At 35.5% G+C, this 25,051-nt stretch overlaps 22 protein-coding genes and 4 pseudogenes across 26 annotated transcripts, besides 3 other annotated features; 16 read left to right on the top strand and 10 right to left on the bottom strand.

Moving 5' to 3' along the window:
- Positions 1-33: 33 nt before the first annotated feature.
- TVAGG3_0530170 (uncharacterized protein) lies at positions 34-323 on the top strand (the record flags this gene model as incomplete). Its single annotated transcript, XM_051237563.1, has 1 exon — positions 34-323. A coding segment is annotated over one exon (290 nt), but the record flags the coding sequence as incomplete, so codon positions are not given.
- A 2-nt stretch (positions 324-325) lies between these two features.
- On the top strand, positions 326-1,088 carry TVAGG3_0530160 (protein of unknown function, DUF4106 family; the record flags this gene model as incomplete). The annotated part of the gene is made up of 1 exon (XM_051237562.1): positions 326-1,088. A coding segment is annotated over one exon (763 nt), but the record flags the coding sequence as incomplete, so codon positions are not given.
- Positions 1,089-1,153: 65 nt separating this feature from the next.
- Positions 1,154-19,317: a mobile genetic element.
- On the top strand, positions 1,289-2,212 carry TVAGG3_0530150 (protein of unknown function, DUF4106 family; the record flags this gene model as incomplete). The annotated part of the gene is made up of 1 exon (XM_051237561.1): positions 1,289-2,212. The coding sequence occupies one exon, from the start codon at positions 1,289-1,291 to the stop codon at positions 2,210-2,212; it is 924 nt and encodes a 307-aa protein (XP_051095385.1).
- On the top strand, positions 2,245-3,039 carry TVAGG3_0530140 (uncharacterized protein; the record flags this gene model as incomplete). The annotated part of the gene is made up of 1 exon (XM_051237560.1): positions 2,245-3,039. A coding segment is annotated over one exon (795 nt), but the record flags the coding sequence as incomplete, so codon positions are not given.
- TVAGG3_0530130 lies at positions 3,197-3,853 on the top strand (annotated as a pseudogene). Its single transcript has one exon. A coding segment is annotated over exon 1 (657 nt).
- On the top strand, positions 4,236-4,760 carry TVAGG3_0530120 (annotated as a pseudogene). The gene has a single exon. A coding segment is annotated over exon 1 (525 nt).
- TVAGG3_0530110 (Poxvirus D5 protein-like family) lies at positions 6,258-6,842 on the top strand (the record flags this gene model as incomplete). Its single annotated transcript, XM_051237559.1, has 1 exon — positions 6,258-6,842. One exon carries the CDS (start codon positions 6,258-6,260, stop codon positions 6,840-6,842), a length of 585 nt encoding a protein of 194 aa, XP_051095383.1.
- Positions 6,880-7,299, top strand: TVAGG3_0530100 (annotated as a pseudogene). Its single transcript has one exon. A coding segment is annotated over exon 1 (420 nt).
- On the bottom strand, positions 7,316-7,768 carry TVAGG3_0530090 (uncharacterized protein; the record flags this gene model as incomplete). Its single annotated transcript, XM_051237558.1, has 1 exon — positions 7,316-7,768. The coding sequence occupies one exon, from the start codon at positions 7,766-7,768 to the stop codon at positions 7,316-7,318; it is 453 nt and encodes a 150-aa protein (XP_051095382.1).
- TVAGG3_0530080 (protein of unknown function, DUF4106 family) lies at positions 7,986-8,565 on the top strand (the record flags this gene model as incomplete). The annotated part of the gene is made up of 1 exon (XM_001296071.2): positions 7,986-8,565. A coding segment is annotated over one exon (580 nt), but the record flags the coding sequence as incomplete, so codon positions are not given.
- On the bottom strand, positions 8,957-9,529 carry TVAGG3_0530070 (KilA, N-terminal/APSES-type HTH, DNA-binding family; the record flags this gene model as incomplete). The annotated part of the gene is made up of 1 exon (XM_051237557.1): positions 8,957-9,529. A coding segment is annotated over one exon (573 nt), but the record flags the coding sequence as incomplete, so codon positions are not given.
- Positions 10,094-10,294, top strand: TVAGG3_0530060 (uncharacterized protein; the record flags this gene model as incomplete). Its single annotated transcript, XM_051237556.1, has 1 exon — positions 10,094-10,294. The coding sequence occupies one exon, from the start codon at positions 10,094-10,096 to the stop codon at positions 10,292-10,294; it is 201 nt and encodes a 66-aa protein (XP_051095380.1).
- On the bottom strand, positions 10,323-10,910 carry TVAGG3_0530050 (uncharacterized protein; the record flags this gene model as incomplete). Its single annotated transcript, XM_051237555.1, has 1 exon — positions 10,323-10,910. One exon carries the CDS (start codon positions 10,908-10,910, stop codon positions 10,323-10,325), a length of 588 nt encoding a protein of 195 aa, XP_051095379.1.
- On the top strand, positions 11,113-11,487 carry TVAGG3_0530040 (uncharacterized protein; the record flags this gene model as incomplete). The annotated part of the gene is made up of 1 exon (XM_051237554.1): positions 11,113-11,487. One exon carries the CDS (start codon positions 11,113-11,115, stop codon positions 11,485-11,487), a length of 375 nt encoding a protein of 124 aa, XP_051095378.1.
- TVAGG3_0530030 (uncharacterized protein) lies at positions 11,521-11,733 on the bottom strand (the record flags this gene model as incomplete). The annotated part of the gene is made up of 1 exon (XM_001292224.1): positions 11,521-11,733. One exon carries the CDS (start codon positions 11,731-11,733, stop codon positions 11,521-11,523), a length of 213 nt encoding a protein of 70 aa, XP_001292225.1.
- Positions 11,773-12,357, top strand: TVAGG3_0530020 (uncharacterized protein; the record flags this gene model as incomplete). The annotated part of the gene is made up of 1 exon (XM_051237553.1): positions 11,773-12,357. The coding sequence occupies one exon, from the start codon at positions 11,773-11,775 to the stop codon at positions 12,355-12,357; it is 585 nt and encodes a 194-aa protein (XP_051095377.1).
- TVAGG3_0530010 (uncharacterized protein) lies at positions 13,125-13,388 on the bottom strand (the record flags this gene model as incomplete). The annotated part of the gene is made up of 1 exon (XM_051237552.1): positions 13,125-13,388. The coding sequence occupies one exon, from the start codon at positions 13,386-13,388 to the stop codon at positions 13,125-13,127; it is 264 nt and encodes an 87-aa protein (XP_051095376.1).
- On the top strand, positions 13,419-13,664 carry TVAGG3_0530000 (uncharacterized protein; the record flags this gene model as incomplete). Its single annotated transcript, XM_051237551.1, has 1 exon — positions 13,419-13,664. One exon carries the CDS (start codon positions 13,419-13,421, stop codon positions 13,662-13,664), a length of 246 nt encoding a protein of 81 aa, XP_051095375.1.
- Positions 13,687-14,805, bottom strand: TVAGG3_0529990 (DNA/RNA polymerases family; the record flags this gene model as incomplete). The annotated part of the gene is made up of 1 exon (XM_051237550.1): positions 13,687-14,805. One exon carries the CDS (start codon positions 14,803-14,805, stop codon positions 13,687-13,689), a length of 1,119 nt encoding a protein of 372 aa, XP_051095374.1.
- TVAGG3_0529980 lies at positions 15,083-15,822 on the bottom strand (annotated as a pseudogene). Its single transcript has one exon. A coding segment is annotated over exon 1 (740 nt).
- TVAGG3_0529970 (uncharacterized protein) lies at positions 16,474-16,626 on the bottom strand (the record flags this gene model as incomplete). The annotated part of the gene is made up of 1 exon (XM_051237549.1): positions 16,474-16,626. One exon carries the CDS (start codon positions 16,624-16,626, stop codon positions 16,474-16,476), a length of 153 nt encoding a protein of 50 aa, XP_051095373.1.
- TVAGG3_0529960 (uncharacterized protein) lies at positions 17,456-18,018 on the top strand (the record flags this gene model as incomplete). The annotated part of the gene is made up of 1 exon (XM_051237548.1): positions 17,456-18,018. A coding segment is annotated over one exon (563 nt), but the record flags the coding sequence as incomplete, so codon positions are not given.
- A 449-nt stretch (positions 19,318-19,766) lies between the features above and the next one.
- Positions 19,767-20,615, top strand: TVAGG3_0529940 (uncharacterized protein; the record flags this gene model as incomplete). The annotated part of the gene is made up of 1 exon (XM_001584027.1): positions 19,767-20,615. One exon carries the CDS (start codon positions 19,767-19,769, stop codon positions 20,613-20,615), a length of 849 nt encoding a protein of 282 aa, XP_001584077.1.
- A 4-nt stretch (positions 20,616-20,619) lies between these two features.
- On the bottom strand, positions 20,620-20,862 carry TVAGG3_0529930 (serine threonine-protein phosphatase family; the record flags this gene model as incomplete). The annotated part of the gene is made up of 1 exon (XM_001584026.1): positions 20,620-20,862. The coding sequence occupies one exon, from the start codon at positions 20,860-20,862 to the stop codon at positions 20,620-20,622; it is 243 nt and encodes an 80-aa protein (XP_001584076.1).
- Positions 20,863-20,880: 18 nt separating this feature from the next.
- Positions 20,881-21,243, bottom strand: TVAGG3_0529920 (uncharacterized protein; the record flags this gene model as incomplete). Its single annotated transcript, XM_001584025.1, has 1 exon — positions 20,881-21,243. One exon carries the CDS (start codon positions 21,241-21,243, stop codon positions 20,881-20,883), a length of 363 nt encoding a protein of 120 aa, XP_001584075.1.
- An 898-nt stretch (positions 21,244-22,141) lies between these two features.
- Positions 22,142-22,230: a mobile genetic element.
- Positions 22,231-23,889: 1,659 nt separating this feature from the next.
- Positions 23,890-24,141: a mobile genetic element.
- Positions 24,142-24,532: 391 nt separating this feature from the next.
- TVAGG3_0529890 (glycosyl transferase) lies at positions 24,533-25,009 on the top strand (the record flags this gene model as incomplete). Its single annotated transcript, XM_001584024.1, has 1 exon — positions 24,533-25,009. The coding sequence occupies one exon, from the start codon at positions 24,533-24,535 to the stop codon at positions 25,007-25,009; it is 477 nt and encodes a 158-aa protein (XP_001584074.1).
- Between the last annotated feature and the right edge of the window lie 42 nt (positions 25,010-25,051).

Genomic DNA, 25,051 nt, shown 5'->3' with positions numbered 1-25,051 from the left:
CACCAGGACTACCTAAAACATTTACATCGTCACATGGACACAGACACAGGCATGCACCAAAACCAACACAACAACCAACAGTTCAAAATCCAGCACCACAACAACAACCAAAACCAACAGTTCAAAATCCAGCACAGCAACCAACAGTTCAAAACCCTGCACAGCAACCAACAGTTCAAAATCCAGCACCACAACCAAAACCAGCACAACAACCACCTCCACAACCAGCACAGCAACCAACAGTTCAAAACCCTGCACAACAACAACCACAAACAGAGCAAGGACATAAAAGAAGTAGAGAAAAGGAAACCAAGAATTCTTAAAAATGCTTAAGGAAGATTATGGTTACCCAGATACTCTTGACTTTAGTGACAGATATAAAGAAGCTATTAGAAAGTTCAAGGAAGGAAATACTGACCCGAACCTATTTAGCTTTATGGCTCAGCATCAAATCGGATATAATCTCAAACCTGGAAAATACAAGCTCGCTAAGGGATATGATTTAATAGCATATCATCCAAATGACATGAATGAATTTACTCCGAGATATTTGATGTCAGAGCTAAATGATAATTCAACTCTCTTCATGAAACGCGTAAAAAATAGAGACGGAACGAAAGAAGAAAGGTTTATGAGTCCGGATGACTTAGATAGGGAACTTGTTAAAAACGGTCTCGGAATATATGAAATGCCAGCAGATGAGGTACAAGAAACTCAACAGGAAGAAGTTCAGATACAACCAGACATGGAAGAAATAGTTCAGCAACAACAGCTAGAAGAGCCTGAAGGAAACGAACAAATCCCTCCTTTGGAAACTAACTTCACAGAACTAGATGAAGATTTGGAACAGCCGAAAAATCTTGATCCTCAACAAGAGTATGAGGAGAATATGGAATCTTTCCAAGAGTCTAAGAAAAATTCGGCTGACATAGTAGAAGAATATCGAAAAATGTTCACCGACATACAAAAGACTCCAACATCAGATGAAAATATTCAGCATAGAATGGAAGTACTGAAAGAAAATGTACGCAAATACAATAATCCTTTTTACTTACGACCATATAACGTTCAATCTTTGGCTGAACTCGGTGAAAATAAAAGGTTTAATTTCAACAAAACATATAGAAATGAAACATTGTTTAAAGTTCATTCAGAACCTAACCAATATGGAAACAAACCTACTTTTGTTTCTGCAGACTATGGAACTACAATGAAATGGGGTCATAAAGCTAATCCGGATAGGTGGTTCATAAACTTACAACCTCAATTCCAAGAAGTTGTAGACGCAATGGAAGTGAATGGTGAACCAGATATAACGGGTATTTTCAGCGCGGCTTTAATGCCATTGAAAGATATGAAAGATGCAGATATTTTGGACCAGTATGAAATGAACATGGCTGAGGGAAATATAACACCTGACGTTCTAGAACATTTATCTCAAAGAACTACACAGAACCATAGAGATGGTATATTTGGTGAAGAGTTTAGAAAGAGAGTTAGGGAGAGAGAAGGAAGAGAACCTATTGTACATGACCTTGCAAACGAAAGTTTGCAAAATGTCATAAAAACTTACTTTGCAGACAATGAACTGAGAAGGGATGAATATTTAAGAAAACTCAAATGGACAGTACCAAATGAAATGTTAGTATTGAAAAACATGTTCCATGACAAAATAAAACCAACTACAGAAATAAATGACGCAAGACTGAAACGTTGGGTAAAAGCTTTCCCATTCACAAAAGATATTATTGGTTACATGGAAAGAAAACCAGAATGGCTACAAAAACATATATTTGGAAACGAGCTTATTCCATATGGACAAGCTATATTTGAAGAGCTTGAACCGGAAACTCAGGAAAGAGTCATGCAAACAATACGCGAAGACTCAAATACAAACTATGACAAAATCTTTCTAGGATATAGGTTACCTGAGATGGGCGACCAGAGCCCAAAGGCAAAAAGGACATGGGAAATTTACAACATACTAGGTGAACATAAGGCAAAGATGCAACAACTTGAAGCAGAGGGCAAGTTACCAAAAGCGACACCAAAGAAGAAGAGAAGAGTAGAACAAAGTGAAAGTAGTGAAGAAGTAACTTCATCTAGTGAAAGTAGTGGCAATGAAGGAAAAAGAAGAGTTAAAAACTCAGTTAAAAACTCAGTCAGGAAGAAAGTAAAGCTTGGTCCGAGCGGGTTCTATTATGACATATAAATCCAACTATTCTATATTTTTACCCATATGAAATGTACGCCGCTCAGAATATAACGCCAACAGTTTTGGATGCCATGAACGGAAATGTTTCCGAATGGTATAACGAATGCGACAATGCCATTAGAAGGTCAGAAATAGTTCCTGGAACTTACGAATATACAACTGCTGTTTCTTATGGAAACGTAGGTGAGTTTGGAGAAGGTTCTTCAACAACAGTAGATATTGCTTGCGACAGGTTTCATATTATTTCTATTGACAACTCATTCTTATACGTGGAACAAGACATTGAAATAAAACCTTCTGCCAAGTTGTCTGACAAGAAAGGTTGCAATGGAATTTTCTATGTCGGATACCAATATGCTCCAGAAGTTTTCATGGGATATAAGATATATTCTAACTCTGACTTAGTTCAAACAGTAACATGGGCAAACTATGAATGGTTCGCTTTGAGAAACTCAGTACAACCACAAGCTAGAGAACAAACAGACCAGTATGCCACAATTGAGAAAATAAGAAGACTTGACCCTAACGTTCCAGGAGTTTATGTTAACCTTTCTGGACAAACTGCAGCAGCAGTAACCAAAGTAAAACTGAAACTTAGAGTTCCTTTGTCATCTTTCCTCATCTTCAGGTTTTTAAGATACTTGCCAAACCGGGCAGGAAAAATTTCTATCGAACTTACTCCAAGCAAAAATAACTTAGTCATTGCACCAACACAAGACCCATTCACTATTACAGACGTAAAGGGAACAAATAAAACGTCATTCGCCGAATTTTGCAAAGACAAAGTTGACTTAGACTTTGGTTTCTCAAACTTCAACAATGAAGTAAACTATTATTTCAATGCTGCTGGAACTGCTTGGGACCCAGTTAAGTTCACATGCGAACAGTTTGAATGCAAGAGAATAGAAAGCAGACTTGCAGTCTATATGTTGACCCAGATATTTCAAATGCTTTAGCTGCCAAATATATTGCAGTTCCACTTATGTTCCCTATACACCAAATATCTGTCAAAGACTTTGCAGGTGAAGTTGGAAACCAAAATCCAGGAGCCGCAGGTGCAAGAACAGATATTGCTTTAACAACTGCAATGAAACATGCAGATACTATGTTTGTACTGTTCAGACGAACTATAAATGACTATTCTTGTTTCTACAACCCTGGTATTAAATATCGTATAAACATAGATGGCAAATATTATCCAAGAGAAGAATATTCTACAGTTGAGGATATGAGGTCATACAACTTGACATTAGATGCTATGAACTTTAACAACAACTTCACAACAACCATTAACCTGAAATGCAAAATTCTATTATGCCATATGTGAAAGTATGGACTCATACAGGAGGTCAAAAAACTCAATATACAAATGGAGACCGTTCAAACTTTTGGCTTGGCATTCCATTTGCTGACTCAGAAGACTTTATGGGTGGTATTTCAACTGTTGGTAGTGTACAAATACAATATACTGGTGACAGAGACGGTCCAGATGAATTGAGAGCAAAGAAGTTTACAAAACCAATAGCACTTTTCACGGAAGATGCTCTTTTGAAGATTCGTTCGATGAAACCTGCTGGGGCTCCTCAGATTGGCATAACGACAGCTTCCATCGAGCAGATTTTGGCAGCAGGTCAGTAAGTTGTTCTTGAACTGACTTCTCTCCGTCAAATGTTGACAGTACGCCAGTTTTGACATAATATTGTAAGATAAACTTTCCTTTAGTAATATCTGTAAGTTTTGAAGTTATATTTTTGTCTGCTTCAAGAACTTTCACCATTTCAGTTATACCAACTTTCTTTGCTTTATGAAAATATTTTGGTTCAGCAAATATTGCTATTCTATAACATTTTCCATTGTTTGTGTAAAGAACTATTCTGTCAATGTATTTGTATTGTTTGTGAGTATAAACTTTGTTCTGCTTCAATTCAATAAGATATCCGAATACGTCCATCTTTTTATTCTAAGTAAAATGTCATTTCCGAAAAATAGAAGCGTAAGTGTTTCAAAAGGTTTAATGGCGGTGGCAGATGTAAGTTAAATTCACCAACTCAAACAAACAGTCAAAGTGTTGTTGTCAATGTCAAAGACAGAGATGTTGAAGTGGGGAAACCATACGAAGACGAAGATGGTATAACAATTGTTCCTGTAAAAGAACCAACATATCCTGAAGTTAACAGAGACTTAAGTTCTGTTGCAGATATTCGAAACGACTACCAACAACTGAAAGACAAACTTCAAACTCAGGAGAAGATTTGTCAAGCTTTAAGTATAATGTTAAACTTGGTCGAACACAACCCTGTAAAAGTGAACTCATATGTCATTGCCCTCATGAAGTTTGAAAGAACTATTGAAACTTTTGACAGAGGCAGACGATATAAACATCAAAGAAATAGAACCCGACATTGGTTGCTGTGGTGTTTCATATAATGTCATTGACAAGATATACGTTATGAAAGGAGGTGAAACGTTGAACTTAAAATATAGTTTCCCAGACGTTATAAAAATATTTGACGACCATAACATTTCTTTGAAGTTTATTTGCTAAGTAAATGGCAGAAAACATACTTCTGTATACTATAACAACAAATAACCCTGAGTCATATAACTCTATAACTACATATCTTCAAAGTCCTCAAGGAAGATATTGTAAACTAACCTTAAACACAATGACGACTAAAGCATGTTTTGCTCTTTTGACTCCAGATGACTATATTGTTTTAAATGGTATGAAATACTATTGGGAAGATACATATTCTGAAATACAACCAGGTGGTTTTGTAGACCTGTTTAACCAACTTTTCCAGAAAAATATTTTAAGTTCTATAACACATGCGGGAACTATAAAATTTACTGGAACTTTTCCTTTCATTTTAAATGACATGAGTTATAATGCAAAAACTTATTTCAGGGTTTTACAACCAAACATTTCCTATAGAAGCAGAATGGAATAATGGATATTATATTGTAAAAGGTTTGTCTGTTCCGTTGACTTTAAGTACACCTATTTTATATATTGTTTCAAACTTAGGTTCAAAGTGTTATTCGAATGTCGACAGAAACTATTATGACCAAAAGATACTTATGCGTATAAACAACACTTTCTCTGCTGGTTTGCCTATTGTTCATTCGAATGCAGAGTTTTCAGTTTAGTAAACTCAAACACTTTAGCAAACATAAACTTAACCTTAGTTGACGCAAACTTTGTTCCGTAAAACTTTTATGTCCTATGTATTTTCAATGACAGCAGAAAGTATCGAATTGGAAGATGCAACTGGTGAAAGTATTGTATTACAAGAACCAAATGCTCAAACTCACAACAAATGCAAGAAATACCTCCTGAATGCAACAAGAAAGTCAAGAATAAAAAAATTATTTTTTTTATTTTTATAAAAATGTACAGAATAGATGTTTCAGATTTTTATGACTTCCAAGCATTCAGAAATATGTGTCCATTTTGAGACTATAACAAAGCAGTCGAGAATTTGAAACGTTTAGTCATTTATGTTGACTCTGCCCCAGAATGTTATGTCATGAAAGAATGGGATGTTGTCTTTAACAAACCAAGAGCAACAATAGTGTCTGAACAAGAATGTAGACAGAAACTTAAGAAAATAAAAGTTGTACAAGTTAGAATGAAGATGTTAGATGCTTGGGATATCTTATTGTCAAAGTTAGAAGATTTTTCAGTTCGAGGTATAAAGTTCTATACACCTTCTCCAAACTTCTATTCTATCTTCACTGGATATAAATACGAACAAGTAGAATGGAAAAAAATATTATAGAAGCTTGGTTAGACCATGTCAAAGAAATTATATGCAATGGAAACCAAAAAGTTTATGAGTATATCTTATGTTGGTTTGCAAATATCTTACAACATCCAAGTGCTAAAAATGAAACTGCTCTCATTATAATTGGAAAACAAGGAACTGGTAAGAATACTTTCTTTACAGATATTTTGTGCAAACTGTTAGAAGGTTATTCGAATCCGAATATGACAAACTTAGAAAACATCTGTGGCAAGTTTAACTCCTCAATAGAGAATATGAAACTTATAGTTTGCAATGAACTTCAAAGTATAGATACAACAAAAGTTTTGAACTCAGATGCTTTGAAGAGTCTTATAACAGACAAAGTTGGAGTTGTTGAAAGAAAGTATAAAGACCAAAGAGTTTGTGAAAATGTTGCAAACTTCATTATGGTTTCAAACAATGCTGTTCCGATGAAGTTAGAAAGTTCTGACAGAAGATATGTAGTTGTCAGAACGTCAGATTCTCATATGCAAGATACAGAATATTTTGACGACTTAGCAGAAACTTTGACATCTGACTTTTACAACCACTTGTTCTCATATTTCATGACATTAGATATTTCTAAGTTCAATCCAAGACAAATTCCACATACCGAAGAGAGACAAACATTGTTAGAAGCAAACAAGAGTGTATATGAACTGTTCATAGATGAAACTGACTTTGTGTCATTAGATGAAAGGTCATTGTACGATTCGTATAAACAATATTGTCAAGAATATGGTTATATGGCAGCTTCTAAACGAACATTCTTGGCAAATGTCAAAAGTCTTTTAGATGTTCAGAATGGTGTATATACAAAGAAAAATTTTTCTGAGTAAATTTTAAAAAAAAATATTTTTTTATCCGATAGAAAAGATGACAAAATTCATCTCAGTAAACAAGTACATGTCAGGACTTAAAGAAGAACTAGACCCATTCACATATTTGAATGTTTACTCCTACCATTTTGAAAAGTCTTCATTCAGCAAAGTTTGGAACATCGAACCAGTTAAGTTTGCTATTGTGACTAAAAATGGTGCGAAATTTGAAGACTTAGACATATAAGGTTTGTTAACAGTCAAAGAAAGTTTTGACAGAAGGTTCTCAAACCTTAAAGAAGGCAAAGCATACAAACTTGTTATACCTTATGAACCAAAGAAGACAGACGACTATGAATATTATGAGTCTAAAGTTGTAGAAGTTCAAGGTAAATTGGGTAAAAAGATTTTAGAGTCTAAGCCAGTGTTTACTCCTAAAGAGGAAGAGAACATTGACATTGACCCAGAAATGTTCTAAAAATAAAATTTTATTTTTACATGTCAAATTTCTTTTTCTCTGGAACTGGTTCAGGTTCTTTTTTCTCTTCTTCTACTTTTTTCTCTTTCTTTTCTTTCTTCTTCTTCTCTGGTGGAGATATGTCAAATTTCTCAGAACCATATCTATGTAAAAGTTCTTTGTCCTTTAATAGCTCATCTATTCTGTTTTCTATTTCATCTTCAAGAACAGCGCATGTGTCTTCTTTGCATTCTAAGAACTTTTGTTGGACTTCATCTTTCCAATCGGCGTCATCTCTGTCAACAAGTCTGTCATTGACAAATTTTAAGACTGCTCTTTGTAATGTTTTATGGTTCTTGTCATATTCCCAGAAACAGAACTTTAGAACAAATTCACCTTTCTTGTTTACACTATGTAAGATTTTATGGTCGACAGATGTTTTGCTGTCGAAAAGCTTGTCTCGAATATAGATAGCGAAATCGCTAGACATTTTCTAAAAGATAAAAATTTTAATTTTTCTAAAAATATGTTAGAAAAAAAAGTTTGCTGACATTGACAAGAAATTTGAGAATGTTTTAAATAAGAACAAGAGGAAGTTAGAAAATGCTCAGATAAAGCCTATACATGAAAAGTTCTTATTTGCTCAGAATGGTATAACAGGTCTAATTGCACCACCTGGGTCGGGTAAGACTTTCACTTATCTTAAAATGGCTGCACAACAACAAGAACTAGATGAGAAGAACCCATTCTATGAGTTAGTTGTTATTTGTTCGACTTCTGGTCAATTTGACCAAACCGTCAATTCGTTCAAAGATATTATAAAGAAGTCTAAGTTAGTATGTATAAAGGATACTGAGTTGTTAGATTGGATAAAGAAGTACCAAAGAAGAGTTTTGAAGTATAATGCTATAAATGAGTATATAAATTCTAAGTTTAAAGACCCAAATGAGGAAATGCAGAGAATATTAGAGAAGAAACACTTCAGAAACAAACAGAAAGAGATAGAATACATTTCGAAGAAATTGCAATCTTACGATTGGAAGACTTACCCTCATAGATGTCTTCTTATCTTAGATGATTTCGCCTCTCATCCTTTGTTAAAGAACAGAGAACAAGATATGTGTCGAATTCTTAAGAAGCTCAGACACTTTAACATCTCAGTTGTCATTTGTGTACAGACAGCAAAGAGTTTAAGTAAGGATGTTAAAAGAATACTTACTGACATAATACTTTTCCCCGGATTGTCCGAAGACGATTTCATGGAACTTATGAAAGAGTCCATGGCAGGTAAGTTTGACAGACATGAACTATGGGAGAAGTAAAGTCATACAAGACCCTCATACTTCTTTCAGAATTCATATCTACGCAAACAAAGTTCAAATTGTAAAAAGTCAATAAAAATAAAGGTTCATTTACCTACTTGTTTGAAGTTGTCAAAATACTCTGTTATTTTTTCTTTCAGTAGCGGTAAGTCTTCTTTGAAGGTAAGTATTGTACAACCTTTCATATCATAGTGTGTTTGAGGTAACGTATCTTGAACTATTTGTTTCACATCTTCATTTGGGGTCATTGAAATCGGTAAGTTTTCGCGATAGAACCAATTTCTGTCAGATTTGTAAATCTTAGCAAGGTCGTAAAAGCTTTTGTTGTTTCTTCTGACTAAATGCAACATAACCATATCTTTATCTTCTTCATTTTCCATCTCTTCAGTATAAATCATATACTTATAGTTCTTTTCCTTTCCTTTTGGTACCGAACGTGGTATTCTTTTCTGAATGCTTTTGTCTTTTGCTTCAAGCTTGTTTTCCATCTCTTCACGTTCTTGTCTATGAATTTCGTCAAGAAGTCTGTAAATATACCAAGCATAACGAGGCGAAGCCCACATTGCAACAGCATTTACAAGAAGTCTATGTACATAATATCCTCTCAAACCGTTTGGCAATTTTTCACGATTTTCATAGAGTTTTGGCGACTGGGGTTTTTTACCTACTCGCTGTTCTTCACTGTTTTCAGAAAAAAGTATGTCTCGCTGTGCTTCGCTCAAAAGTTCTTGTGTGCTTTGGTTCCTAAACCAGTCTTTAGGAAGCTTAGTATCTGGAGCAAAACATGCTGTCAAAATACTTTGCATTTGGTACATATCGTCTTTGACCGAACGAATGAGACGGAGTTGTTTGTTAAACTGAACCCACTCATATTCTTCATTTATAGCTTCATGGACTATAACTGTTGTTGTGTTCTCTGTTGTTGACATTACTGTCTTTACATACAAAATAAAAAAATAAATAAAAATAAAACTAACTTTATTTTTTCTATCTTAAGGAAATTCATGATTTTTGTTGCTGAATTCAATAAAAATAATGTTTAGTCTTAGTAAGATGGTAGCTTCTTAAAGCAAATACCATTGCTGAGTTTTATGTACGTGAAGAGAAGTACAATGAATTCAATTACGAGTACAATTGCAATGACAACTAAGGCAACTATTTTTGTCTTTTGCCAGCAAGGGTACTTCTTCTCTTCCAATGGTTCGGCAGAACTATACTCACTCATGAGAAATGCCAAAACGGTTTAATAGAAAAAGTGTCATTTTTTCATGTCCGAAGACTCGAAGGTGCAACACTTCCAAAATATCGACGAACTCAGAAGAGCAGCATGGCAGTATGTTCTTGACAACTTCTTTGAGTTCTCCAGGTACACCTTGGAAAATGCTGAAGAACTCCGACACAGAGAATTTGGAGAAATTGCGCTCCAATACTACCTTGACAAACAAAGGGTAAAATAAGACTAAAAACTTAACGTTTAAAAAGTGACATTTTTAATGAGCTCCGAGTCACCGAGAAAACTTGGTCAGATGTTAGCAGCTTACTTCCCTGAGGAGGATGGAAGCGTTACATACATAAGGTTCAAAAACAACGAACCTGGAATTGCGTACCAAATTCGCAATTACATGACCATGGAAGAGTACGAAAGGTTCCTACAAGAGAAACCAGCTCTAAACAACTCAGAAAAGAAAGAATAAAAAGTTTAACTCGTAATTGTTTATTTTTTTACTTGTATGGGCAAGCTGCAAGAATGAAGTCGACTATCTCAGTCTTTGTCTTGACCAGTTGGACTGCTCTTGTAAGCACGTCTGTTTTGCGGTCTCCAGCTGGTGTTTGACCTTCGTAATTGCGCATGTTCTTGAGAGCTCCAGCTGTAAATGGCTGTAAGATGAAGAGTCTCTCAGACTGCTTGAGGTAGTCGTCACGGTCACGAACCGAATCTGTGGTACGAGTAGAATTGGTCGACCTTAGGGAAGAGACTGAAAGCCTGTCATCTTCCATAGGGGCTGTGGCATAATCTTTGCGTAAACGGTTCAGACCTTCTTCGAACTCTTGGTCTCTCTTCGATTGGGATTGAGATTGGAATTGCTGGGGTGGAGCTTGCTGGAACAACCAAGGGTTGGGGAAGTAAGGCATAGGCTGAGGAGGGTAGTTCGGGAAGCCTTGTGGTGGGTAGTAACCTTGAGGTGGAAATTGGTAGTAATTTGGTGGAGGTACTTGCTGGAACTGAGGTTGCTGAGGAGACTGTTGTGGTTCTGCAGCTTTCGGTTCTTCTGGCTTTGGAAGGCATTCAGGAAGAGGAACGTCAGTCATCCGTTTGTGTCCTGTCGGAAGGAAAAATTTTTCCTGTCGGAAGGAAAAACTTTTCCTGTCGGAAGGAAAAGTTTTTCTGAAGTTCGACCAAAAAGTTCTCAATTTTCGAAAATTTGAATGGTTTACGGACGGACAACTGGAAGAGTTCTTCCTGTCGGAAGGAAAAATTTTTCCCTTTGTCGGGAAAATATTTTCCTGTCGGATGGAAGAACTTGGAATGCAAGAAAGACTTGACGAGGCAATTTACCTAATTGAAATTAACGACTGCGTAAAAGACTACTTGCGCAAGGTAATGAAGCCCAAGGTCAAGTTCACCACTATTTCTGGAAGGTCTACACTTCAGCTCGAGACTTCGACTGGAATTCCAATTCAAATACCAGACGGGACAGCCTACGATGGCATAAAGGACGCCAAAAGAGAAGCTCTTGTTAAGTTCCTAAACAAACGTCCTTGGATAAAAATACCAAACAAGGAGAACCCCCTACCCCATATGAAATTGGCAATTCAGTCTCTCCTTCACTTCTCGGGTCAGCCGTTCTACATAACCTGTGAAGGCGACATTCAGCCAGTTCAGTAAACATCTCATTTTAACTTCACTTTTTTTATGTTTTTACTCACACTCGTACTCACCAGATATGAGTACAACTATTTCAACTGTGAACCTTGTAGTGACCGGTCTTCCTGCAAATGCAAGTTCGGTCAATACACAGTTTATGGTGGCAAGAATTGAAATTCCAGACCCAACTCCAACAAGAACTCTCAAGTTACCAGAGACTCGTGTGAAGAAGAAGCCTTCTGGTAAGTTTCTTATAGCCATATACATGGCATGTTTAGAGTAAAAACATTTTTTTTCATTTTTTGAATGAAGCAAGTTAAATTCGTCCCACACCAAACTCAATGGACCGATGAAGAGTTTCAAGCTATGGTTGAAGGTGTTGAGAACGACATAGACGGCGAACTTGAAGGAGCTCAAACCACAATTGCAACCAAAATTGCACAAGTCAAAGAAGAGATAGCTCCACTTAAAGCTACCAAAGCTACTCTTGACCTCATGGATACTTACCGTTTAGATGTCAAGAGAGGAATAAGACAATTAAAATTAAAACTCTTAAATTACGAAGCTATACTCCAGAAGTTAGCAGAAATGAGAAGACTTTACCAGAGCTACTTACATGTAAGGGACTTACCTTCAAGCAGTCCGACCAAAGATGAATTTTCTGACATTGTCCCAATTTTGTCCGAAAGTCAGCTCAGATGTTTTGAACTGCTCCCAACATATCCAGAATATGAACGTTTGCCTGAACTCTTCCGCAATCTCAAAAAACGTTTTTTGGTTCTCATGTTCGAAACTTTTATCGGAAGAGACAACAAACGTTCAGAAGAAGAACAAGATATTATTTTAAACTTGTTGTATGACATAACTGTCATAACAAGCTTTTTGAAGTAAAACCGCCATTCTCAAACCACTTCATTTTTTCGATGTCCGAACAAGCACCGAAGCCGAACACAATAGCAGATGTCCTTTCAAGGTTGCCAGACAAGCGCCCAGTTCAAATTCAAATTGCCCAATTGAAAGCTCATCTGACAAACACCATTAAGACTCTCCAAAGTAGTCTTATGACAGAGATGACCAATCTCAAAGCCGATGTCCTCATGAACCAAGCTTCCAATGAGAAATGCCTGAACGATTTCACGGAAACCTTGCGCAATTACGAGAGAGAGAACCGAGACCTTGCCAGACTCATCTACCGTTTCTTCGAAGAGATAGACGCCATCTGGAAGGTACTCGGAAAGGACAGAACATGCAACACCGTACTTCGTGAGTACCAAATTGAAGAAGGAATTGTCGAGGAAGAAGAGGAAGAAGAGAGAGAAACACGAAGAAGTTCCTGAAGCCGCTACATGGGCAACCCTTGTTGCCGATGACGGTTACGAAATTTCCCAACCCTACCCATACCAAATCCGCAACAAGGAGACAGGCAAGGTTCTTACCCCAGTCCTCAACAACTTGGGACACTTGAACCTTAACCTTCGGAATCGCGGTTCAATCTCCATGGGCAAGCTTGTCGCAATTCAATGGGTTCCAAATCCAGGCAAGAAGACGAAGGTCAGACACATTGACGGTGACAAGCTCAACAACCGTAAGGAGAACCTCGAGTGGTTCTAAGAGTAAAAAAATTTATTTTAGGGGAAACCCCAAGTAAATTTAAGTGTTTAGTTGGATAAGTAGGCACTATTAATGGTAATTTGGAAAATTAGCTCCCGACCTTTGAATTGGGCTCTTTCGTTATCCCAGTTGCGTAGGAGGTCGTCCCAGAGGAGTTGGTAGAATTGCCAATTCAAGGACGATTTGTCCTCCCAGGCATTGAGGATGTACTGCTCGTAGAGTCTCATGACCTCTGCCTTGCACCAGACACCCTCTCCCTTGGAACGTAAGGCTTCTTCGAAGTGCTCGAATGCGATTGGCTGCTTGACCATCCGAAATGACACTTTTTGTCCGTTTGGTCAATGTTCGTGTCTCGTGCCATAGTCGACGAAAATACAGACAAACAGGTTATATATGAGTTTGAGACCAAGAATGGTGTAACTCGACCTGTCCGATTCAAAGACTCCGAGGGCGACCATGAAATTAAACGGAAATTAGCTAGGAAGGAATATAAAATGGACTGGTTGCCACCACCTCCACCTCCACCACCTTTACCTGTTCCTCAAGTAAATAAGCCTTTCCCGTTCCCAAGAATTCCCACATTTTAATTCAAATTCGAATAAAAATTTTTTATTTCATGCAATGTTTAACTATTTCACCATCTTCTTTAACACCCCAGTACTTACGCTTGGAGAGGACATGAACTTCGGTGAAAATTTTGTCCAATTTGAATTGACCCATCTTCTCACCGACTAAACCCATTTCAATGAGTTTGTTATAGCCTTCTTCGTTCGTCATGAGTGCGTCAATGTTCTCATAGTAAACCTTGACTTTCGATTTGACTTCCGAGAAGAACTCATTGTAGTTGTCAAGGACTGCCTTTGCGAACTGAGGGTAAGACCAATGTTCGACAATAGGTTTTAATGTGGTTACTAAGCCACTTTGACCTTGAGTGAATTCGTACTTCAAAACAAAAGGAGAAAACCTTTCAACAAAGTTGTCGACCTTCTCATAATGTTTACTCTTCATCTCTTGAGGTTTCTTAATGGAATATCCCCATGTCGAATTCATAAGCAATTTGAGTGTCATTGCAAGTTTGGGGTTTGAAGCTTTCCTAATATCATACAGTTGTTGTATGACTTTTCCAACTGTATAGTTCCTTCCCGGGAACTCACCATCTTCGTTTGGAATTCCAGTCGGAATATATTGGACAAACCTCATGTATGCAGCGTTAAGGTCGACATAGTATATCTTTTCATCTGAGTCGAACTTGTCGCAACCAATTGGTCCAGTTTGTGGAAATTCAAGTGAGTCTCTTATCTTCTGAGAAACTTCTCCTGTTATCTCATAAACATCGTCGAAGCAACCTGTTTCATATAAAACCTTCTGACCTAACTCAGATGCTCTCCAATACAATTTGACGTCAATTGGATGTCTCAATGGAAGTTTGTTTATAGCATCTTGAAGTTCTTGCAACCTCATTGGAAGTTCTTCTGGTTCAGGTTGGTATCCGAACATACCAACCCCTTGTGGAACTGTGTACTTCTTTTGTACTAGAACTTTGTCTGGAACAACTTTTGGTCTTGCTAACAATGAAAAGTTTGTTTCGTCTTTTGGTACAAAAGTTTCTGTCAGCTTGTCATCTGGAATTGGTTCCAACAAACCTTTCTCGAAAAGAATGTTTACAGCTCTGACAATGTTGCACTTACTTTTACCAAAGAATGGGTTTGTAAGACTTTCGTTCAACATGAAGTGGTTGTGGACAATTACAATCTTCAACCATGGTAAGTCTTTGTCAACAACATAGTCGTCATGTGAAGAACCTTTAGCTGTAGGTATGTTGACTCGGATATTGACATTTGCCAACGGTGCAATTTTTGCCAATTGACCTCTGAGAATGTACCTTGTCTTCACACATGACTCAAGATACTTCATCTTCTCATCTGTAACAAGACCAGAGTTCCTGAGACATGTAAGAATGCAAGGTTCATTGACAATTGTTTCAATTGAATTGTAAATTCCATACCTTGTCAAGTCAATGTCAGACTTATTTATGAACGGGAAGTATCCAGCATGTTGTCTGACTGCTTGAGGGTTAGGTTGGTACCATTCGAACTTGACACTTGCAATTCCTTCAATTGCATTCAAAATGTCTGAGTCGGAGTCAACCATTTGTTCTCTCTTTGTAGTCTTGAAAGCGTCAAGAAGTTTTGCGGCTGTTTGTTCATTGCCATGTGCATAGTAAATGTGACCATCCAAATCTGTTATGGTCAATCTGAGATTGTGTCCTTTCTTATTTCCGTCTTGAATTGCAGCAAGTACTCCCATGAAGCCTTCTTTGTTCTTTCCTTCGTCAAAGTTTACTGTAAAGGTTCGACCAGATGTAATTTGACTTCTAACTTCACGATACTTTTCATATGCATATCTTGTTCTTTCCATGGAGTATGTGCGTCTTCACCTTTCCTTTTTTCCTTCTCAAAGGATGCAATTGTTCGTCATGTTTCCAGTAGAATCTGGCAAAGCCGTTGTGTCCTTCAACTTGAGGTTTACTAACATCGAAAGCATGTCCATAAGACGTTCTTCTTCTAACCTCTCTAGTCTGTTTGGATAATTGGCACGTGCTGTTTCCAAATCCATTTCGTAGCGAAGACCAGACAATTTGTCATAGACTTTTATGGGTCTTCCCTTCCTATATTTAAAATTCTTCGAAACTCTCCAACCATATCTTTGTAACTCTGCTTTTATTCTAGCAGACTTTCTGTCCATTCTATATGGGGCATTTTTATAAAAATAAAAAAAAATGTTTTTTTTTCTTTACTTTACATAACCGCCTGCTGCCATAAGTCTTTGACGCCAACCCATACCAGCTAATGAAGGTTGACTTGGTTTAGTTTGGAAACTAAACTTTGGTTTTGGTTTATCTTCAGTTTTTGGTTTTTCTTCTTCTATCGGTTTTTCGTCACTTTTCGGTTCCTCTGACTTTACTTCACTTGCAGGAACAGTTGTGTCGTCAACATCTTCATAAATATCATATGCCATTTGTTTTTGTTTTCCTTTCAACTTTTTGTGTTTGTTGTAAAGTTTAGAATATTTCGACTCTAAGTCAATGAGATGTTCTATAATGAACTGTTGGTCAGTGAAGTAAACTTTTCCATCTGTTGTCTCGAAAGCTCCTTCAGACTTCAATATTTTATTTGTGAGAGTCTGTTTCTTTTTTGAGATACTAGCCGTTCCATTTCTATGAAAAGTGACTTTATAGTTAGGGTTTGTATTTCCAGACCTGGCACTTCTATTATTGAATTTTTCTCTTCATCTGTAAGTTCTTTGACAGGTTTTGACAATGGTTCTGAACTTTTTGTTTGTGGTGTCAAATCTACCGTTTCAACTTCTTCGGTCATTTCATCTCAGTAAAAAATTTTAGTTTGGTTTGTTTTCAACTGGTTGTTTAGGTTTTTTAAGTCGGTCTAAAACTTCCTGAGGTATAGGAAGAACTTTACAAACACGTGGTGTAACTGCTGGAAGCCGACAAATCCATCTTGAACTCATTTGTCTCAATGCTGTATTGTTCATTTCATCTCAGTAAAAAATTTTACATTCCCCAAGTTTGAGGTGGTTGCGGTTGGTTATTGTTTACCCACTGTTGTGCATGGTTATATCCTCTGTTAAAGAATCTTTCACCTTGGTCCATATAGTGTCCTGCTTGGTTATAGTAGTCATTGCTTTGTTATAATAGTTTCCTGCTTGTCTTCCTAAATTGTCCATCCATCCTTGAACTTTTCCTCTTGTTTCAGGATTTGGAATAAGATTTGTTGCATCTCGTGCTACATCCCAACCTTTCTGTACAGTTTGTATAATAGGTTGTGCTTTCTCTTTCAGTATACCTAATGTACTCAAAATCTTCCTTCCAATTCCAAATGCACCTCTGGCTATTGTTCCCACTGCGGGTAAAAATCTAGATGCAACTCCTGCTAATGCGCCAAAAAAACCCATTCTTATAGGGTTAAAAAATGACGAATCCAAACAAGGACCCCTATGTTTCTAAAGCGACAAAGAAAGCACTCATGATAAAAATCTTTAGTTCAACACCAAATGCGGTTATGGATATCTTGGAAAACATTCCGAGAGTTAGAAACAGATGGACCTCCATACTGGTTAATATTTGTTGGTCAAAACACAAGATACTGTGAAGCCATACCATTATGGTCCAAAAATATTTTAGATGTAAAAACTGCTTTGACAATATTCGTTGACAAATACCATCCAACAAAACTGACATCTGACTGTGAAAGTTCTTCAAATCAGATGATGTAAAAAACTATCTGCGTTCAAAAAATGTAAACCAATATTTCATTGTCGACCAAAACCATCTGCTCTTGGTGTCATTGCCGGTTGTATAAAAATGTTAAGAGACTTAAACCAACCACAAGGTGGTGAAGCAAATGAAATGTCATATGACGACAAGTATAGACACTTCTCCATGGCAAAGATGAGACAAGTTTTAAATATTTACAATAACCGTAAACAAAAAGGTTTGGGAAACCACTCCCCCGAAGAAATGAAAAACAACCCTGACTTAGAGAAAGACTATATATTTAATAATTTAGTCAAAAGAGACAAACAAGAAAGAATGCCGGGCTTCAAACTTCAGAAAGGTGACAAAGTAAAAATAGAAATACCTAAACGCGACCCATATGAAAATACTATTGACTATGACAACAATGGGAACCCGACAGGTACTCACATTCGTGTTCGTAAAAATAGAAGAAAGTATACAAGAGAATATTATGAAGTTTTAGGCAAACATGGCAAAATGTACACACTGCAAGCAGAAGATAAAACTACTATTGCCAGACCTCGTTTCAAACTTGTCAAAGTTCAATGGTTATACTTTCAAAGACAGTTCCTAACAAATATAAGACAACTCCTGACGAATATGCTAAAGAAGTTGAAAATGACGACTAAGCAATTCTATACCATGCGTAAACTGTCATGTAAGGTGGCATGTATTCTTTACTTTGTCCCGTTGTTTGCGTATATCCTGAAACGAAATGTGTATGGTTTCCTTCTCCCTGAGTGTCACTCCAGTAACAATTTATAGCAAACTTAACCTCGTCTTTAACATCATATCCTTTACCTTTTGTCATTCCTGACCAATCCCAATATCTATGCTTATGCCATCCTGCTTGAGATGTCCTTAAATCTATGTAGTGACTGTGTGCAGGTAAATTTTCACCTGAAATCGTTTTACTTCCACCTGTTTCCTTTGAAGAGTTTGCACAATACAAAAACCTGTCGACTATTTGTTCCCATGCACCAACACCAAACATTACTTGTGGACCTCTTACATCCATAGATGTATAAATAGAACCTACTGGGTTCATTAAATCAAACATATGAGATATTATAGGATTGTCTCTTTTGAACTTAAAATATAGTGCAACTATTTCAGGTTTCTTCTTTGTGTGTCAGAATATTTTTTATAATATAATCTTATGTTTTCAGGGTAGGTAAAGTCTTGACTATAATATTTATTTCTGTCGTCTGTAATAATATACTATTCTCGTTTTTTCTATTGCATTATATCTTTTATATCTATAATAATCTAAATATAATGTTAGCTTTTGTTCATCTACATGTGGTGTTCTGTCGTCATCTCCATAGTCATAATAATATGGTGCTGGAGCTGGTCAGCAATGTCATATCTGCCATTTCATAAACTCTTAAATATTTCTTTTGTTCGTCTCCATATAAGTTTAAGTAGCAGTTGTTGTCTAATGGAACTTTAACTTGTGTACCATCATTCTTTTTATAGCTTACATACATTTCATTGTTATTTTTCGGAATGAGTTTACACCGTGTACCATTTTTTAAGGACTGTACAAACTGCCATCTAAAATATTTATTTTCTTCATTGACAGAAAAGTCACCAACAATAGTTTCAATATTTTTTGTTGTTCCTATCAAACTTTGGTATATTTCATTGACATATGTTTTATCTGCTTTCTTTTCAAGGCTAACGTTTAAGTCTGTTATTTCAGATATAGAATGTGTATGTCCAACGTCACTTTTACTGTTTAAGGTTTCTTGTAAGTTTGTAATATTTGCAATGGTATGTGTATGTCCAACGTCACTTTTCCTGTTTAAGGTTTCTTGTAAGTTTGTAATATCAGATATAGAATGTGTATGAGTCTTATCTGCTTTTGTCTCTAATGTTTCCTTAAGACTTGGTATTTGGTTAATATAATGTATATGAGTCTTTTTAGAATATTCGTTTTCAGCTCTTGTCACTTCACTTGACATTTTATTGTCAACATATGTTTTGTCTGCTAGTTCAGGATGAGTATGTTCTTTTGTTGCATAAGCATTGTTAGCTCTTTCTTCTTCTTTTGCTATTGCATCGTCTACATATTCTTTGTCAGCTTTGTTGTCAACATCTGCTTTCAAAAGAAGTTCATTTATAGGTTTCTCGTTTAAAGTTCCTTTTGTTGGATTTATACAGACAGTATGGTTCTTATTGTCTTGAACAGAAACTCATCTGTCATTGGGTTTATTGTCAGTTTTAAGTTTCCTTCTTTCAATGACTCAGATATCTTAGAATAGTTTGAAAAGTTTGTTGTGTTCTTATTTAGAGCTTGCATAATGAGTTGTCGGTTGTGTTGTATTTCTCTCATAGACGCTGTTTCATTTGACATTTTTATTATAGATAAAATATGCTTCCAATAGAAAAAGAAAATTCTAGAGTTGCTACAACTAAACCATTAGATGAACTTTTTACTAATGTCGGTCAAAAGTTTGAGACAGATACCGTAAAGCATGAAGGCTATCGTTTTGACTACCCATTAAGATGGTTAAGAGACCCATCTGTCACAAAAGCTATTGGTTTTCGAAGAATAAAGTTTGTGTCTGTAGAAGATAAAAGTTTTCCATTTATTGTAAGGTTTCATATAGATTATACATCTGAAGGGCAACGAAAAATGTGGGAAGAAATTGAGCTAATACAAGTTGACCTCTCATCTTCTCTACAGACTGCATTAAAAAATATAGAAGATAAAATAAATTCATGTTATGCAAAATATGCTGATGAATATGCGAATACCAATAGCACACTTTATGTGAGAATTGTATATGACAAACAAAATTCACAAGTGTCATTTCAAATCTACGAAGACAATCCAAATAAAGACGAACAAATATATACAGAATTCACTGCAATGTCATGGTATTATTTGCAAAGAATGTTAAATCAGAAAGTTGAACCTCCTTTAGCAAATATCTACAGTCAATATGCAAGAGATGAACCATATTTATTTAAAGATGTTTTCGACCAAGATGCTGTGATAGTTCATGCTTCATTTTCTGGCGCCCAAAACTCTTTCTTATGCTTGGCAAATGACTTTTACGAAAAACCTACAAAGTTATACGAACCACCAAGTGGAAGTATTTCAGACTTTCAAGTATGGTTTACTACAGATGGAAGAAAAAGAATAATTCCATTATACCATGCGTTTTACTTAGAACTTAGTTTCATATACAACTACTATCGAACGGTAAAAATATAATTTTTTAATACGGTTGAGGTGTTGGATTTGGTTGCCAACTAGATTGTGGTGCAGGTTCAGGCTGTTGTATAACAGGAGCTTGTTCTTCTGGTTCAGGGTCTTTAGGTATAATACCAACAAACTGACCTACTCTTTTACCAATATTTTTGACACCGTTCCATACTCCTCTTCCGACAGATTTTATTCCATTCCATATACCTCTTCCAACATTTCGAAAGAAGTTTCCTATCTTACTGAAGAAACCCATTTTACTATATGTAAAAATCTAATGTCCGCCTAGTCTCTTACGTTTCCTGTTGAGTTCCATAGCATTCTTTAACTGGAGCTCATACATTCTGTTTCTCCTCTGGTAGAAAACATATTCTGGGTCAACTCCTGTGTTCGCGTCATCTGCATAAAGTTGTTTATATCCCACTTCAGGGTTTGTATAAAACTCTTTCCATCTCATATTTGCATACCATGGTGGCAAACCTAACGCAGCGTCATTTGACATGGCAGTTTGCATTTGTACATCTGTTGGCACTTGACCATAGTTTGCCATTGCAGTTTGTATTCTAACTTCATTTGGAATATTCTCTGGGTTTGGTTGTCCAGGTTGCTGTGCATTCGCTAAGTTCTGTGCGTCCATTTAATATTAGATAAAAATATCTCTTACGAGTACATATACTGAACATTTGCAGGCATTGGTTCATCTTCATATTCTCTGTACTTTTCTGCCACGTCAAATAAATAAATGACACAATGGAAAAACCTAAAACTAACAATCCGATTTCAAACCACATTTACTTACTAATAAAATTTCTTTATTGTGACACTTTCTCCAGTTTATAGGACCTCTCTCATATTCTATCTTGTCATATCTAAACTCATAGTCGTTTATATCTTCTAGCCATTTCATGACACTTTACAATATTGTATGACATAAATGGGATATATAGAAACTTCCACCGAACAAATCTACAAATGTTAGACCATTCGGTAGTTTCTTAAGTTCTCTCAATATAATATCTTTACATCTACTCTTATTTCCAAAGAACGGTAACGGTGGTTTTGTAAAATTCATTTATATATAATAATAAAAATGTTTTTACCCGAAAAGTGATAGAAAAGTGACAAAACATGAAAACATATATAATTTGTGAAAAGCGACACATTATATAATGTTTTCGACCCAGAAGAAGGCTTCTTCCCAGAAGCAATGGAGGAAGAAGAAGAGTCCTCCGAATTCACACCAGAAGACTAACAATTTTCCGAATAAAAACTTCATTTATACTAAACATCTTCGGGGCTAGAGGGCGCAACGCGCCTGGAAGCCCCACTTACCTGACCTTATTAGTATTCTTCGTTATTTGGTTGGCGCAAAGCGCCAACTAAATAGTGAATAATTCAATTTTTTAAAAAAAATATTTAATTTGGCCGAAGGTGGCGTGCTTGCCCGAAGGGCAAGCGAAGCCACCTGAGGTCTCAAATTATATTTGATCAAATATATATCTTCGCACTGCAGATCAATAAATCACATGATATGCTTGTTGATTTCTTATGAGAAAATAGTTTTTCGTCTTTATAATATCATGTGCTTTGTTGCACAATATATTTTTTATTTTCCTTATTAAAATAAAGGTAGGTCAACAAAAAATAAGTTATTTCACAAGAAAAAAAAATTCTCATGAACAACTTCAAGCCGATTTTTCTCAGTAATAAAACTCCAAACTTCTCTTAATTGTGGAGAGAAATTGAGGTTTTCTTCATGCATAGTAATTTTTTACTTTGTATTTACATTAATTTCAGAAACAGTGTTGACATATATGCAATTTAAAATCGATGTCATTTATACTTAATCAGAATATATCCAATCGTTCTATTCTTTCAAAATATAAAGCTCTACAATGGAAATTGTATAGCTTAAAATTTAATAATCTGCCCCGATACTTTGAACGATGAAAATCGTAAGCCACTGCAATAAGATTAATCCTCAATTGTTGTATATATTGATATCTTACTCTCATAAAAATCTGCAAGACCGTTTTCGCGAAAAAGTCATTTTACATGCGTTACTTAGTTAGGCAATTGTTCTTGCCTCAACCATAAAAATAATGCAAAATACTGAAAGTCTAGATATAATTAATAGGCTCTAAATATTGCTGCTGCGCTTAAAACAAGATTTAACAAATTTGTCGATATTCACTCAACAAATTGAAATTTCATCAATAAAGCAAAAACAAAATGAGTTACAAACGGGAACATGACGAATTTATCTACTAAAAACAAATTTATAACTAATATACAGCAAAAATTCTCCATTAATCCCCGAATTGCAACAAATAACTTGAAGATGTTGTTTTACGTTGCTTACAAAAGCAAACTACATAAAGTTTTTGAAATAGAACCTTTTAAATACGCTCAAATAAAAATCTATTCTAATACCTTTTCTCTTTTTTTAAATAAATATATTCTCATTCATTCCCTAAAACAAACCATTATATGAATAACATGAAATATGTTATTAAAAATAAATTATAATAATAATCCAAAATATTCATATCAGATATGGGGAAAAAGACAAATTTTGGAACAAGCATCAAAAATAAATAACGTTTGTAATTCCAAAAATTTTTCATTTTGCAAATTTTCATGGAAAATTCGTATTTCTTCTCTCCATTTTCAAATTTTTGAATTTTTTTTGGAATTTTAAATGAAGAATTGAGAAACCTAATATAGATGGTTGTTATCTCATATTTGAATATGTTCGTTTTATTTCACAGTTTGGAATTTTCTCATATTTTATGGTGAAATTGAGTTTCTATCACAAGTTTAGATAGCATATTTAAGGACAGATTACATGAATTTATATTTTCATCAATATGATATATTGAAATAGGAGACGCTCAATATTACAATGTCTTTCTTAGAATTCCAAATGTATTCAAATTTCCTGAAACTACAATTTCTGTAGTTACTAGCCACATATAGGAAGCAATACACAAATGTCTAGTAGATAGTATATCATTTTATCTCGCAAAATGAGTATCTTAGGAAAAATTCTAGATACTTTTTCAAAACATGCAACAACGCAAGATCTATTCTGTAAAACCGATGAACAGTACAAATATGTTTATTTGCAGGTCAAAGAATCGAATGTTAATTTTAATAATATTTCCTCGAAATCGCTCTTGCAGTTTTCTTCCTACATAGTCTAAATCCATTATCAAAATCAAGAAAGCATCGTTACGACTTTGTTGACCTACCTTTGGTTTGTGCAACAAAGCACATGATGTTATCTCATAAGAAATCAAAAATAACGTATATTTGTATTGAGTAGGCATACATCGAGCCTACTCACCCAATAAACTCTTTATTCGTTCTCTGGCCGACAAAGAGCCAGAGAACCACATCTGCATTAACTTATGCTGAAGTTTTCTGGATTTCCTTCTTCATTTGAGGGACATCCAGATAACTTCAGCATAAACGAATTACAAACATGCTCTCTCGCGCTTTTGGGACTAAGCACCATAACTACATTACACTAGGGCGGGGTTCTTCAATATAATCCAATAACAGATAGTGGCCTGCCGTAAAGACCATTTCTGTCAATAGCCGAGAACAGTCTCTCAATATAATCCAATAACAGATAGTGGCCTGCCGTAAAGACCAATTCTGTCAATAGCTGAGTACACCAATCTCACTCTCCACCAAAAAAATGAATAAACCGTTTTTTCGGTTGGCGGGAAATTTTGAAAGGAATATAAAAATAATTTGGCGGGGAATAAATGTTGGGTTTTAAACTAATAAGTAATAACAACCAATATGTATAGACTTTATATATTATGTTTTTTTAGATAATTAAGCATTTTTGTGCAACTTGTCCACAAAAGTGAGCCACTGCACAGTAAGTAAAAAAGGTGACAGAAATTTTAAAAATGGGAAAAACTATTGTTGTAACAGTAGGATCTACGCATTTCGATGCATTAATAAAAATAATTGACTCCGAAGAATTTATCAATGAAGCTAAAAAGCAAGGTTATGATAATATCATTGCTCAAATCGGCGCATTCGAAGGAGAAATCAAAAATCTCAAGAATTATCAAAAATACATGAAGCCAAATGAAATGAAGGAATCTTTCGCCAAAGCTGACCTTGTAATTGGTCACGCTGGTGCAGGCACCATTATGGAAGTCATGGCTCTTGGAAAACCTCTCATTGTTGTTGTAAACGATATATTAATGGAAAACCATCAAACTGAACTTGCATCTAGACTAAAAGAAGAAGGAATTATTACAATGTCAACTACAAAACAGTTCATGGAAACATTTAAGCAAGGTAATTTTGATGGACATAAGCTAACTATGAATGCTGCACCATTTGTTCATAAAATGGATGTTTATTTCCAAGGTTAAATACATATATCTTTGTTTTGATTCATTTGTCTATTTCATTTA

The sequence above is a fragment of the Trichomonas vaginalis genome, chromosome II, assembly GCF_026262505.1.
Source record: "Trichomonas vaginalis G3 chromosome II, whole genome shotgun sequence".
Classification (NCBI taxonomy): Eukaryota; Parabasalia; order Trichomonadida; family Trichomonadidae; genus Trichomonas; species Trichomonas vaginalis.
This window is presented reverse-complemented; position numbering and strand designations above follow the sequence as displayed.